Below are 13,277 nucleotides of genomic sequence, written 5' to 3' on the forward strand. Positions count from 1 at the left end.
TCTGTGCCTTGCCCATTTGTTCCCTGAACACAGCAACTAATAGTAAACTTACTTACATGGAAGGAAATCCCATTGACTATAGTGTACCAGTCTCAAGTTGGAAAGTTGGAAATTTTCCATTATTAATCCAGAATGTTCCACTATTAATACAGAATCTTCATTTTAGTTTCTTTTGATAGATAAGATCAACCACCAAATAAGAATCTCTCCATGCTCTTAGTAGCAAGCAACCTCAAAGCACGAGAAATTTATTCCGATCTTCAAATAACTGGAGGGGGTGTTGAGATTCTGAGGTCCCCAGAGGGGTGCCCCAAAACACTCATTTCCAGACACTTCCATATGCAAGGGAAGGTTTCAAACCTATTGTAGGGAGGGGGAGGCAGAGCATGAAATTAACCTGTAAATTTTTGATACTAAAAAGAAGTAAAACTGGGTTTTTTTAAGTATACAAAGCTTACAAGTACAGTGGTACCTCGGGTTAAGTCAGTGGCGTAGCGTGGGTTGTCAGCACCCGGGGCAAGGCAAGTGATTTGCGCCCCCTAACCCGTGGATTTGCGCCCCCTAACCCGTGGATTTGCGCCCCCTAACCCGTGGATTTGTGCCCCCTAACCCTAACCCCCAGATGTTGCGCCCGGTGCGGCCGGCCCCCCCTGCACCCCCCACGCTACGCCACTGGGTTAAGTACTTAATTCGTTCCAGAGGTCTGTTCTTAACCTGAAACTGTTCTTAACCTGAAGCACCACTTTAGCTAATGGGGCCTCCTGCCGCCGCCGCGCCGCTAGAGCACAATTTATGTTCTCATCCTGAAGCAAAGTTCTTAACCCGAGGTAATATCTCTGGGTTAGCGGAGTCTGTAACCTGAAGCGTATGTAACCCGAGGCACCACTGTACACAAAGATAAAGAGGTAAGAGCCAGGAAACTATCAAATTAGATAATAAGGCAGTGTTAGCTTGCCCTTCACAAGGAAGAACCAGTTCCTGGTTGGTACAGGCAAGGCTGGCCTTACTATGAGCCACAATGAGCTTCATGGCTCAGATGGCAGATTGGGAGAGGTGTCAGTTTGTTGGTCCCTATCAGCCACACGTCGCCATGGCTACATCTTCACAGATGCTGCTGCTGCTTTTGTCATGTGGAGCCCTTGCCCCATGTCTTACTGTGGGGAAGAGGCCCTTCCTTACAGTGAGGCATTGTGGGTCCCAAAGACCCCATTGGGACTTCTTTCAGAAATAGCTCTATGTTGTGCATAGTTGTCTGTGGAAAAATGCAAATGCACGGGAACCTACTCACAGGTAGAGGCTCCGTGCTATCAGGATACCCATGCGACCTCACCTCTCAGGCATGGAGAGGACCTACCTGTGAGTAGTGCTCAGGAGTTCAAATACCACTGCTGACAATCACACATGGCATGTAGTTGTTGCAGAAAGAAGACCTGGTGGCAGAGCTGGGGCTAAAAGCACAGATCTGCTCCACGGTCAACAAAGATATGCTCTAGCTGAGAATAAGGCATGACTAGGGCTAGAGAACTCTCAATACCACCAAGCCACAGCTCACAGCTCGCCACCACCAAGCCACAGCTCTCAGCATTATCTGGAGGAAGCCATGACAGTTAAACTGGTAAAATACAATGTGCATTAGTGTAGCTATCAACTATCTGGCTCACATGGATTGCAGTCCAACATGTTTATTCATAGATGCTTGAGCACTGTGTCTGCTGCTGAGCCTGTACTTTTCCTTCCCGGACTAAAGATCTCTTTCGCCCAAGTAAGACATCCACGTGCACAGTTAAAGTACACAACTTCCTCCCAAATAATTTTGGGAACAGTAGTTTGTTCTAGTGGTAGTAAGGGGAAAGGTAAAGGACCCCTGGGTGGTTGCGTCCAGTCAAAGGCGACTATCATCTTGCTTCAGGCTGAGAGAGCCAGTGTTTGGCCACAGACAGCTTTCTGGGTCATGTGACCAGCATGACTAAACTGCTTCTGGCGCAATGGAAACACAGTGACAGAAACCAGAGCGCATGGAAACAGTGTCTACCTTCGCACCTCAGCAGTACCTATTTATCTACTTCCACTGGCATGCTTTCAAACTGCTAGGTTGGCAGGAGCTGGGACAGAGCAACGGGAGCTCACCCCGTCACTGGAATTCGAACCACCGACCTTCTGATCGGCAAGCCCAAGAGCCTCTGTGGTTTAGACCACAGCGCCACCCGTATCTCCATAATGATAGTAGGAACTGTAGGTCTGTGAGGAGGAAACTATATTGCCCGTGGTCTTTAGCAAAGAGTTGGATCTTAGATTTGTTATCATATATAGTTAAACTAGCACAATAAATGTCAAAAGCTAGTAAGTTATTCTGGTATATTCTGAAGCATGAAAGCAATCCAGCTTTATGGCCCTACAGTGGTAAAGGAAGTCTTGCAGAGGACAATTTAGGGGAGTGGGACTCTATAACATAGAGGTCAGAAGCCAGGTTGCTTTAAAAAAAAAAAATGGACCGAAGAGTATAAAGACTGAAATACAGCCCTGTCTGGTTTTAAAGACACAAAGCAAAAACATGCATTTTAAAACCTTAAATATTATTACTGTTGTTAGTAGCATCAGTAGTTGCACTTCGGGTGTGGTACGACCAAAGTGTAGATTCCTATAAAATGTGTATAATTTAAATTGGGGGGGGGGGCAGAGAGGTAGGTTGCATTACCAAAACAAAAAACAAAAAGTCTGCACAAAATGAGATCGGATGGACCTATGATTGAACATCAACAAAATTGAAATTGGATGTAATTATCTTTCTCTGTCCATCCATAGCTAGAAGATTTACACCTGTTTAGTTTGGGAGGGAATAGACTGAGGTGGGGGACTCAATAAAATGCTACTGTTATCACCTTTTGAGGGCAAAACAATGGCGACAGCACAACACATACACCTAGCATAAGAGGGAGAAAAAAGAAAAAGCACTTTTAATGGGGGGAGGACTATATTTTTTTTAATAAAAAAAAATATATTAAAGGTAAGTGTGTGTGTCCCCCCCCCACACACACACACACAAACACAAACATGTGCTGTCTCTTCTCAAAAAAATCTGAAGTGCCCCCCCCCGCCGGATTTTGCCATTCTTGAATAGGACAGCAAAACTAGGATGACCATTTTACATTCAGTTTCTTACATGTGCATGTACATCATTTTATTACTCAGTGCTTGATGACTGTACCTGAAAGTGTGTACTGACTTAATTGAAAAGCATTGTGGGTTACGTGATGTGACTGTTTTACCTGTTGTGATGGCTGATTCACAAATGCAACCAGTTGCTCAATTAGGACACATTTGCAACATACATTTAACACATATTTAAACCATGTGGCTTCCCCCAAGGAATCCTGGGAACAATAGTTTACCCCTAACAGATACACATAACAGGTACACCTAACAGGTACACCAGCACCCATAACAAACTCAGTTCCCCAGGATTATTTGGGGAGAAACCATGCGGTTTAAATATATGGTATGGCTGTGTACTATACAGTGGTACCTCGGGTTAAGAACTTAATTCATTCCGGAGGGCTGTTCTTAACCTGAAACGTTCTTAACCTGAAGCACCACTTTAGCTAATGGGGCCTCCTGCTGCCACTGCGCTGCCACCACACGATTTCTGTTCTCATCCTGAAGCAAAGTTCTTAACCCAAGGTACTATTTCTGGGTTAGTGGAGTCTGTAACCTGAAGCGTCTGTAACCCAAGGTACCGCTGTAGTTTGTTCCTATGCCCACCTTCTGGCACATAGGACCCACAAAGCTTAACACAGATACAAAATGCCAGGCAAAAAAATTAAATTGTAAAAAGTTTAAGGGGGAAATACTCTTATCTTATCAAACCAACAACTGAAAGCCAGTTGTTGGTTTGATGAGATAAGAGTATTGAAGAAGTGTGCATGCACACGAAAGCTCATACCAAGAACTAACTTAGTTGGTCTTTAAGGTGCTACTGGAAGGGATTTTTTTTTATTTTAACTGAAAGCCAAATATTGATTCCTTCTGCCTAAGGCAAAGGTCAGTTCCCATGCACCCACCCCGCAAATGTCAGGAAGCTATAGCAAATCCTTGAACAGCAGCTCCTCCTTATAAGAGGGCCAAATGGGAAAGCTTGTTCCTTTGCCATGGAATGGCAGTGGAAGAAGGCAAAAGCTGGGGAACCCCCAAGGGTACTTCCAGGGAAAGCAGCTCAGAGCCAGGGGTTTGGTGGTGGGACAACGATCTATGGTCAGAGGGAGCAGACTGGGAGGAAGAGGTGGAAGAAGCTGAAAAGGCAACAGGCTTTGCGGTGTCAGAAGCAGCAGCAGGGTTTAGTGCAGGGGTCGGCAACCTAAGGCCCATGGGCCACATGCGACCCACAGGGGTCGTTTAACCGGCCCACGAGCCGCCCCCGAACCAAGCCGCCAGCACAGCACAGTGCAATGCAGGGACTTGCTTCCGCGGCGCTGGAAATCATGTCTGCGCAGACGCCGGAAATCGCAGGCACACATGCTCAAGAGCACAAGCAATCTGGTTCACAGAGGGATCCCCACTGGAGTGAACTGGCGCAGGCGAGGTAAACCTTGCCAACCCCTGGTTTAGTGGGCAGGAAGAGGCTGTGGCACGGGGTAATCCAGACTCAGAAGCAGGAAAGGACGTGGGGCTGGAGACAGAGATGAAGCAGGCTGCTGAAAAGGCCAGGCAGTCTTCCCCTTCCTCTCCTTCTGCAACCAGCTCCCCTCCCCCCCCCCCCGGTCCCCTGGAACACAAAGAGGAATGAAGAAGGTGAAGCAATGAGAGGCAAGACAACAAAGTTTTAGGCTGCTGAGGGAGGGTGTGGAAGAGGAGCCTTAGATAACAGTTGGAAGGAGGGGATCTTCAGTCCTCGCAACTGCTTCATTGCGGCAAGACCTCCTGGGAAGGGAAGGGAAGGGAAGGGAAGGGAAGGGAAGGGAAGGGAAGGGAAGGGAAGGGAAGGGAAGGGATGTTGTGACCACTAAGAACTGAACAGTTTTGTTTCCTTGAATCAAATCAAATCTTTATTACGGTCATAGACCAGCATAAGGAAGGGGGGGTACAGTCATTTAAAATCTGAAAAACGGATTGAAAAACTAAAAAGAATAACAAGTCTATAAGAATCTAAAGGAAGCAAGGAAAGTCTAAAAGAAGCATTGGGAACATTAGACAGGAGTGGCAGATTGTAAGATGTTAATATATATAAGACTATAGCTATCAGTCTACAGAGCACTCTGATAGGAGTGCTCATTAATCTAGTTTGTGGCACGGGTCATCGTCCGACGAATTTTGAGCGCTGCTGTGCCGAATCTGGCAACATTGTATGTTGTAGCAGGGTTGGTATCTGAAAGCCGCAAGAAGGTATAGAATTGTCCTGTGCGCCCTGGGTGTTGTTGTTGTTTAGTCGTTTAGTCGTGTCCGACTCTTCGTGACCCCATGGACCAGAGCACACCAGGCACTCCTGTCTTCCACTGCCTCCCGCAGTTTGGTCAAACTCATGTTTGCAGCTTCAAGAACCCTGGGTACTTATGCAGTAATGGTAAGATGAAGCTAGTATGAATGTCTCTGTAATACAGGCACTATAGAAGCACATGCTCTGTTGTTTCCATATGACCAGAGTCACAGGGACATTGTCTCTCCGGGTAAGCAATCTTCCTGTATCAGCCTTCAAGGACAGGCCAGGGGAGGGCATGAGATAGAGCCAAGGTAAAGGCACTCTGGTGCTTAGGGACTTAGCTAGATATGCCATAGGGTAGGCAGAGTACCTGGAGGATTCATTGGCAATAAAAGTTGGAGTCCAGGCTAGATCCAATTGGCGCTCAGTGTCTACTACACATTGTTTTATGAGAGCTTTGGCTTGGTCATAGCCCATGCTGAGTAGAAAGCCTTGAATAAAGAGCTAACTTCACATGACATTTAGTGCCTTCTTTTATTGCTGACCTAGGCATGACTCCGGCTGCTGACAGCTTTGGTGAATCAAACATAGTCTTTCCGCTGCAGCAAGTGGGAGATATGCGAGTGTGAATCAGCCCTGAAAAGGCACGTGAGAGCACACTTCAGATACATCAAAGATGTCCTTTGGATGGAGAGTTAGACCGCAGCACAGTAGGAACAGTCAAGGCTAATGATGGGCGGTTCTGTCAATTTCAGCTCTCTCTCAACTTCTCATTTATCCAATTTTAAATTCAGTTCCCCACCTTTCTGCAGCAGTTTGTGATAAAAAAACAAACTTCATGAAAATCTCTCAGTGTTTTAGTGTGAATTTCTTCTAATAAACACGTTTATGCAGCTTTGACACCATATTTTTGCAAGCAATGTCCCCTAATATGTGCACGTTTGTAAACATTCTTTAGTTGCAGAAATGCACCCCAAAATTCAGAGAAGTGCAAAATTCAAAAGATAGCTGTGCTTTGGTTTTCATACTGTTTTGGAAAGTGTGAATATGATAAATTCACCTTTATATATGACCTGAATTGAAATTCCCCCCATCACTAGACAAGACACTATCAGAGGCTCTGTTAGCGACAGCATCACATGGGAAATGCAGGAGCAGTATCTAGTGGAGAAGGTAGGAGGTACAGCGTACATCACTGTTACTCATACTGTAAAGAGTTGCTGTGCTATATGTGCTGAACTTGCTAGTCCAGCTGAATGAGAAATCAGCATGAGAACAAGCACAACCCTTGGATGGGTTTATATGTGACCCTGACCCTGCCTGCACTTCTCCACCCTCAAAACTCATGGGGTGGTGGCCAAGAGACTGCTGAAATTATTTTTAGAGATTAACTGAAAAATAAGCTATTGTTTACTACCACGGGCAGTAGACAGGGGCTGATCCAAAATATGTGTGGCAGAAACTGCAAATGGACAGTGCAAAAGCAATCAGATGTCTAATTAACAAGGCAACATTAAATAAAAGGTGTGTTGCCTGTCCCAACTGGGAAGCTGAACAATGTCTTGGTGGCCATTGGTCCTGGATTTGCAAGCCAACACCTACACCATTTGCCATGTGGTATATTCCGTATTGTTTTTCACGTGAAATGATAATACAGGAATGACCAATAGCAGGTGGCATGGTGGGGCAGCCGCAGTGCTCACCTGACCTCCAGGCATGTTGCTTCTGCTTACTAGGTAAGGTTAAAAAAAAAGGTAAAGGACACCTGGATGGTTAAGTCCAGTCAAAGGTGACTATGAGGTCGCAGAGCTCATCTCGCTTTCAGGCTGAGGGAGCTGGCATCTGTCCACAGACAGCTTTCTGGGTCATGTGGCCAGCATGACTATACCGCTTCTGGTGCAATGGAACACCATGATGGAAACCAGAGTGCACAGAAACGTTGCTTACTTTCCCGCCGCAGTTGTACCTATTTATCTACTTGCACTGGTATGCTTTTGAACTACTAGCTTGGCAGGAGGAGCTGGGACAGAGGAACGGGAGCTCACCCAGTTGTGGGGATTCAAACCTCTGACCTTCTGATCAACAAGCACAAGGGGCTCAGTAGTTTAAACCACAGTGCCAGAGGAGAGGGGCAAGGGGTGGCAAGGCAGCCAATGCACCAATGGGAGCACCAAATTGGCTCCACTGATGTGTTTGCACCATGCCATCCTCGGTAAGCAGCAGTGACACAACCAACCAGGGGTTAGCTGGATGCCATGTCACCACCACCCCATCCACTGCTGAGGTCAACCAACAAAAGAAAATGTGTATTTTTTGGTGGGAATGAATCCTGGCTTTGTAGTATAAACTTGGTGGCTTCTCCCCCATCTTTCTCCCAGTCATATAGCTGTTCAAGATGCATGATCCTTTGGGGGTTATATGTCTAGTGGTCTTAGGCATGACACAGACAGTGAGGCCCAAGGTCAGCCTTAAAGCTCATCTTATCTTATTCTGTGGAAAGAGAATTAACGCAGGTCTCCAGGTAGCTGTGCATATTGAAGCTAAGATTGTGCTGATGATCCTTATTTACTTGTTGTAATCTTTTTGGTGATCATGATAATATATGAGGAAATTATGGTTGGGGGTGGGATTTCCCATTCTTGTATTTCTTTTCTTTGTTACAAGTTTATATGACTTATTTGAATCACAACTTTGTAAACGTAATACTTTAAAAAATATATATGGTTGCATGCCACCCCAATCTCTAAGCTGTGCAAGATTTCAGGGGTTCCAAGCACTTACCCAGAGTTCGTGTTTCCTTTTGGGAATGAGGCACAGCAGAGACAGTGGTATCTTTAAGATATATGGTTTATTTACACACATATAAAACCTGAGCCTGCAATGGAGGCATTCACAGAATTAACACCCCAAAAAGGCTCTTGCTTCTCCCGTAGCTACAGTCTTGGATTCAAATACTGTGCTTTGCCCTTTTTTCCTTTCTAGCCTGCAACTTTACCTCTAGGCGACATTACACACACTTCACTTTAAACTCTGACTTTTGTCTTTTTAATTTTCTATTCGCCATCTGGCCCAGAGCCCCCTCTCTTTTTCTTTCTTAATGGCCTGTCACCTTTTCCTTTGTTCTCATTTAATGGCCCTTCGCCCAGGCAATTACCTGAACACAGGAAGCTAGCCTGGCCTGATTAGCTTTTAGCACTTAACTGGATCCAGAAATTTAGAGGTCTGGCACCCCCCAAACTCATAACAGTATTTCTCGATCTGAATTTTCACATAGGGAAGGCTGATTCACATATGAACACTCCATTGCTTCATGATAGTTTAAAGTATTGAAAACCAATATCATATCCATAGAAGATACTGAGAACAAATTCACACTGTATGTACATCACTTGATAACATATTGGTCTCAGTCAATGAGCTCGCGCTGAACATGTAAACTTTCTCCATTTCAAGGTATTGTATCTGGGTTGATATGAAGTGAGAGGGGAGTTCTCTTCTGGTTTGTTTGATCGGTAATGGCTGCTTCATATTGCCATCATCAAGTGACAATCATGCATTTATGAACAAAACCTAAGACCTGAAACTTAGAGGCCTATTATAGATATTCGTATTTTGTCAATGGCTTTTGTCACTAAGCTTCGGTTGCTGAGGCAATATAACTCAGGTCTATATTTTAGCAAAGCCTCTGTAGTGCTGGACCTGAGCCTAAGCCGACCATGTTCCAGCCCCTCATTGGTGACCAATTGCGAGTAGATGTCTCTCAGTCACTATCTCCCAATTTGTTTCCTACCATATTTGTATGCAAACAAAATAACAGAGCACCTTGGTACACTTGGGGCACATAAATCACAAATAATAATTAGCAAGTTCCCATTTCTGTAATACTGGCAAGTGGCAGAAAATGCAGAAAATACATTTGGAGAGCATTAAGAAGAGAGTCACAGAGACTGTTGCTTTTGCTGCTTCTTTCGTTGTACTGCTGTACGCAGAGCCTGAAGAATCATATGTTGATTATTGAGGATATTGTAGTCGGTCAAATTTAACAGCTTGTTGAAATTAGCCTCTGAATACTGCAGCGCACCAGTAGCAAATGGGGTAAATACGGTGCTGCTGACATCAACTTGGCCTTCCTCCATCTCACTAGGACTGCGTTCTACACCTATGGAAACAAGATGGAAGGAAATAATGTGTGCTATAATCCATATGATATGCAGTTATCTTTTTTGCCATTTTAGTAGAATCAGTAAAATAAGTAATTTACTTCGCATTGAGATCAAGGAGAAAGACAGGAACTGGGGGTGGGATGTGTGTGGATAAGCTCAACATCAGGATTTTCAGAAAATGGCACCCCTAAATAAATCAGAGCTGAGGAACCTCTGGCACCCTAGATGCTGTTGGTGTGCTGGTCCAGGGGGGAGGTTACCGTGGGGCGAGGTCCAGGACCTGAGTTGAGGGTCGCCGGACAGTCCTCCTTGGGCAAAGCAGGGTCCACAGCGAGAAGCCGGGCAAGGACAGGAACTCTGGGGGAACAGGACTGGATGCTGGCCGAAACAGCTCATCAACGACATTGCTCCCGCAACCTGGGACCGGGCTGACTGGCCTTTATCTTCTCTGAGGCCAGGGGCGGTCCCGGCCCCCAGGAGACCCGCCTCTCCTGGCCTTAAGGCGAGCACTCCTCCTGGGGAAAACCAGTTCCCTTCGCCTCTCTGCCCTGAGCCTCTGCAGTTCAGGAGAGGCTGAAGGGTTACTGGACCCAGGGGGAGACCTGTAGGCACTGAGTCCTCAACCACCTCCGGAGCCAGAGTGGATTCACCTGGTGTCTGCTCCTGAGGATCCGGCACAGGTGCAGGCGCTTCAGAATCAAGGCCCTGCCCCAGTTCAGCCGGCCCTGGAGGTGGGGACTCCTGTGCAGGCTGGGATTCCTCCGGTTCACCCTCTGAATCAGATTCCCAGGCCATCACAGTTGAGCTATAACTCTCACTATTCTGACCACTGACCATGTTGGCTGGGGCTGGTGAGTCCAACAATATATGGAGAGCCACAAGCCCCCCCCCCCCCCATTCCCTGGTCAATAACTTCTAATTTCATTAGAACATTGAACTAAGTTGAGAGGTGGGTGTGTGGGTGTGTAATGCCTCGCAAGAGCAGCCAAGATTCACATTCTTTTCAAGGAGTCAGAGAGGAGAGTATGAGCATATTCATCCCTGCCTGTTAATTGCTCAGCCACTTCAGTTTCCGGTGAGAAACTGGCAAGAAATCTCTGCCCATTACTAGGCTATTTGACACAACCTCGTCTTGGTAAAACACGCTGTCAGAATGGATGAGATGAGGAAAATCTTGAAGGTAACTGAAACCAATTTGAGGTTGTGATGGTTGGGCGATTGTGTTTATGGTCTATATTTGTATGTATTTATAATGAAGGGGAGAAGATCTCCATCTGCCACATTCATCTCGGTTTTTAATGCAGCAGTGCAACAAGTGCTGAGTGAATGGGTTGAAGACTAGAAGTTGAAGGCTAGAAGCTAGAAGGAAGATTTGATAAAGTAGACTGGGTTGGGGATAAAAGATGATGAGCCAGTGGAACAAAAGAAGACAGACTGAAGTGAGGATGCTACATAGAACCCAGGGTCCATGACCCAAACAGCCACCATGCAGATGGAGGACAGCACCTCACACACCCAGAGCTGCTCTTTTGTTTCCACTGCAGCACTTGCTACTGCCAAAGTGACAACACACTTTTCAAATTGAGCAGTGGCTTTTCACTTGGGCAGCATAGAGTGCCATTGTACTTAACCCAAGGTACCACTGTGTGTGTGTGTGTGTGTGTGTGTGTGTGTGTGTGTGTGTGTATGGTAAGGTAAAGGGACCCCTGACCATTAGGTCCAGTCGTGACTGACTCTGGGGTTGCGGTGCTCATCTCGCTTTATTGGTCAAGGAAGCCAGTGTACAGCTTCCAGGTCATGTGGCCAGCATGGCGAACCTGAGCAGCGCATGGAAACACTGTTTATCTTCCCGCCAGAGTGGTACCTATTTATCTACTTGCACTTTGATGTGCTTTCGAACTGCTAGGCTGGCAGGAGCAGGGACCGAGCAACGGGAGGTCACCCCGTCGCGGAGATTCAAACCGCCGACCTTCTGATCAGCAAGCCCTAGGCTCTGTGGTTTAACCCAGAGCGCCACCCGCGTCCATATATATATGTATGTGTGTGTGTGTGTGTGTGTGTGCATGTGTGTATATGTGTGTGTGTGTGTGTGTAGGTGTCAGTCATGAAAATAAGCAGATAAGAAAGTCATGTTGTCTTCAGGAAGACTATTGCTCTTCTTTACTCACCAGGAGCTTTGTATTTTTGGAAGGTATCGCAAACCAGGGGAAAATACAGCAATATGGGAGCCTTTGGACTCTCTGCTTTGTCGAAGAGGTAGCATTCCTTGAGATGCTTCCTGTCTTCATCTGTCAGCACAACCTTAGGAAATGGAATGCCCTGCTCCGCATAGTATTTTGTAGCTAGATCCAATGGCTAGAGCATTAAACATGAACAACATCAGAACCCAAAGAGATATGGTTACAGCTTTCCTTTCTCAAAAGCTAGTAGTTGCACTAGAAGGATGATATGGCACTTATCAGGGATATTTGGGGTCTGGGTACTCTTGTCTTGGCATAGGTAGGTGGATCAGATTTTCTAGCACTATGAGTCTATAAAATGGTGATGAAGGAGGAGGACACAATAATAATTGTCCAAGGTCCGGTCTGTCTAGGACGTCCACTGTCCTCTCCCAGGGGCTGTTTCTCTTTTGCTTGTTCTCACTCTCTTTCCATGAAAATACTGAGGATTAGAAAGCAAAGCCATCTTTCTCCACATTACTTCCCATGTAAGAAGACTGTGTAAAAAGCTGAAGCTAGATCTTTGGTGGTAGGGAGAAATGGGGACCACCTGCCTGCCCCCCAGCATTACTCCATATGACTCAGTCGTACTTGGAAGAAGAAAAAAAGAATCCATTTTGGTATCAAATGTGAAATTATACCAAATAACTATATGGCATAGCACAAGTTCTTTTTCAAGATCTTCCAGTCTTCTGTTAATATTTGAAGTAAAAAATTAATGAAAAGACGAATGGTTATGGTCAAGTTGCTAAAGATAATAAAAAGACTCTTCTCACCAATGTCTGTGATCCTCCACTATAATTTAAATGCAAGATAAGGTCCACTTTCCTCTCTGGCCTCAGAAGCGGTGGACAGCTGGTATTGATGAAAAAAGCTGTGTCTGTCAGTTCCAAATATTCTGGTGTTTCATTCAATTTGTTGGGGAAATTATCTAGTACAGTATCTGAAAGGCAAATTCTTTAGCTTTATATGCAATGTTACAAAGAAAATTCGTATATGTTATTAAAGACCAGGAGGACTCAATTAATTATGTATCATTAACAGGTTAATGATACTACAGTGCAACCTTAATTTACTTATTCATATTTTATATTCTCTACATAGATGCCTCTTTTGATAACAGGTACCTTTTATACTTTCATTTTTTCCTTCAACTTTTGAAATTTCAGTTGATCCAACAAAGCAATGATAGACCTATCAAGAAAGAAGCTATGTGCCTGAGACCCCAAATTACTTAACTTAGTTTGCCTTTACAGTGGTACCTCGGTTTAAAACTTAATTCGTTCTGGAGGTCCATTCTTAACCTGAAACTGATCTTAACCGGAGGTACCACTTTAGCTAATGGGGCCTCCCGCTGCCACCGCGCTACGGTGGCACAATTTCTGTTCTCATCCTGAAGCAAAGTTCTTAACCCAAGGTACTATTTCTGGGTTAGCGGAGTCTGTAACCTGAAGCATCTGTAACCGAGGTACCACTGTATAGTTG

The 13,277-nt window shown here is 45.3% G+C and overlaps 1 protein-coding gene across 5 annotated transcripts in view; it reads right to left on the reverse strand.

Annotated features, from left to right (window-relative positions):
* Positions 1-8,239: 8,239 nt before the first annotated feature.
* LOC310708433 (cytosolic phospholipase A2 epsilon-like) overlaps positions 8,240-13,277 on the reverse strand; it is a 48,804-nt gene continuing 43,766 nt past the window's right edge. For 4 of the 5 annotated variants that reach the window (XM_083506765.1, XM_083506764.1, XM_083506763.1 and 1 more), the window contains 3 exons: positions 12,569-12,735; positions 11,742-11,928; positions 8,240-9,569 (listed from right to left, as the gene is read on the reverse strand). In XM_083506765.1, coding sequence (XP_083362891.1) covers positions 9,349-9,569; positions 11,742-11,928; positions 12,569-12,735 — 575 coding nt within the window. In that variant the 3' untranslated portion in view covers positions 8,240-9,348. The remainder of the gene's footprint in view (positions 9,570-11,741; positions 11,929-12,568; positions 12,736-13,277) is intronic. The other variant, XM_083506767.1, reaches the window with a different exon arrangement.

The sequence above is a fragment of the Podarcis liolepis genome (genome assembly GCF_965112155.1).
Source record: "Podarcis liolepis genome assembly, chromosome: 1".
NCBI lineage: Eukaryota > Metazoa > Chordata > Lepidosauria > Squamata > Lacertidae > Podarcis > Podarcis liolepis.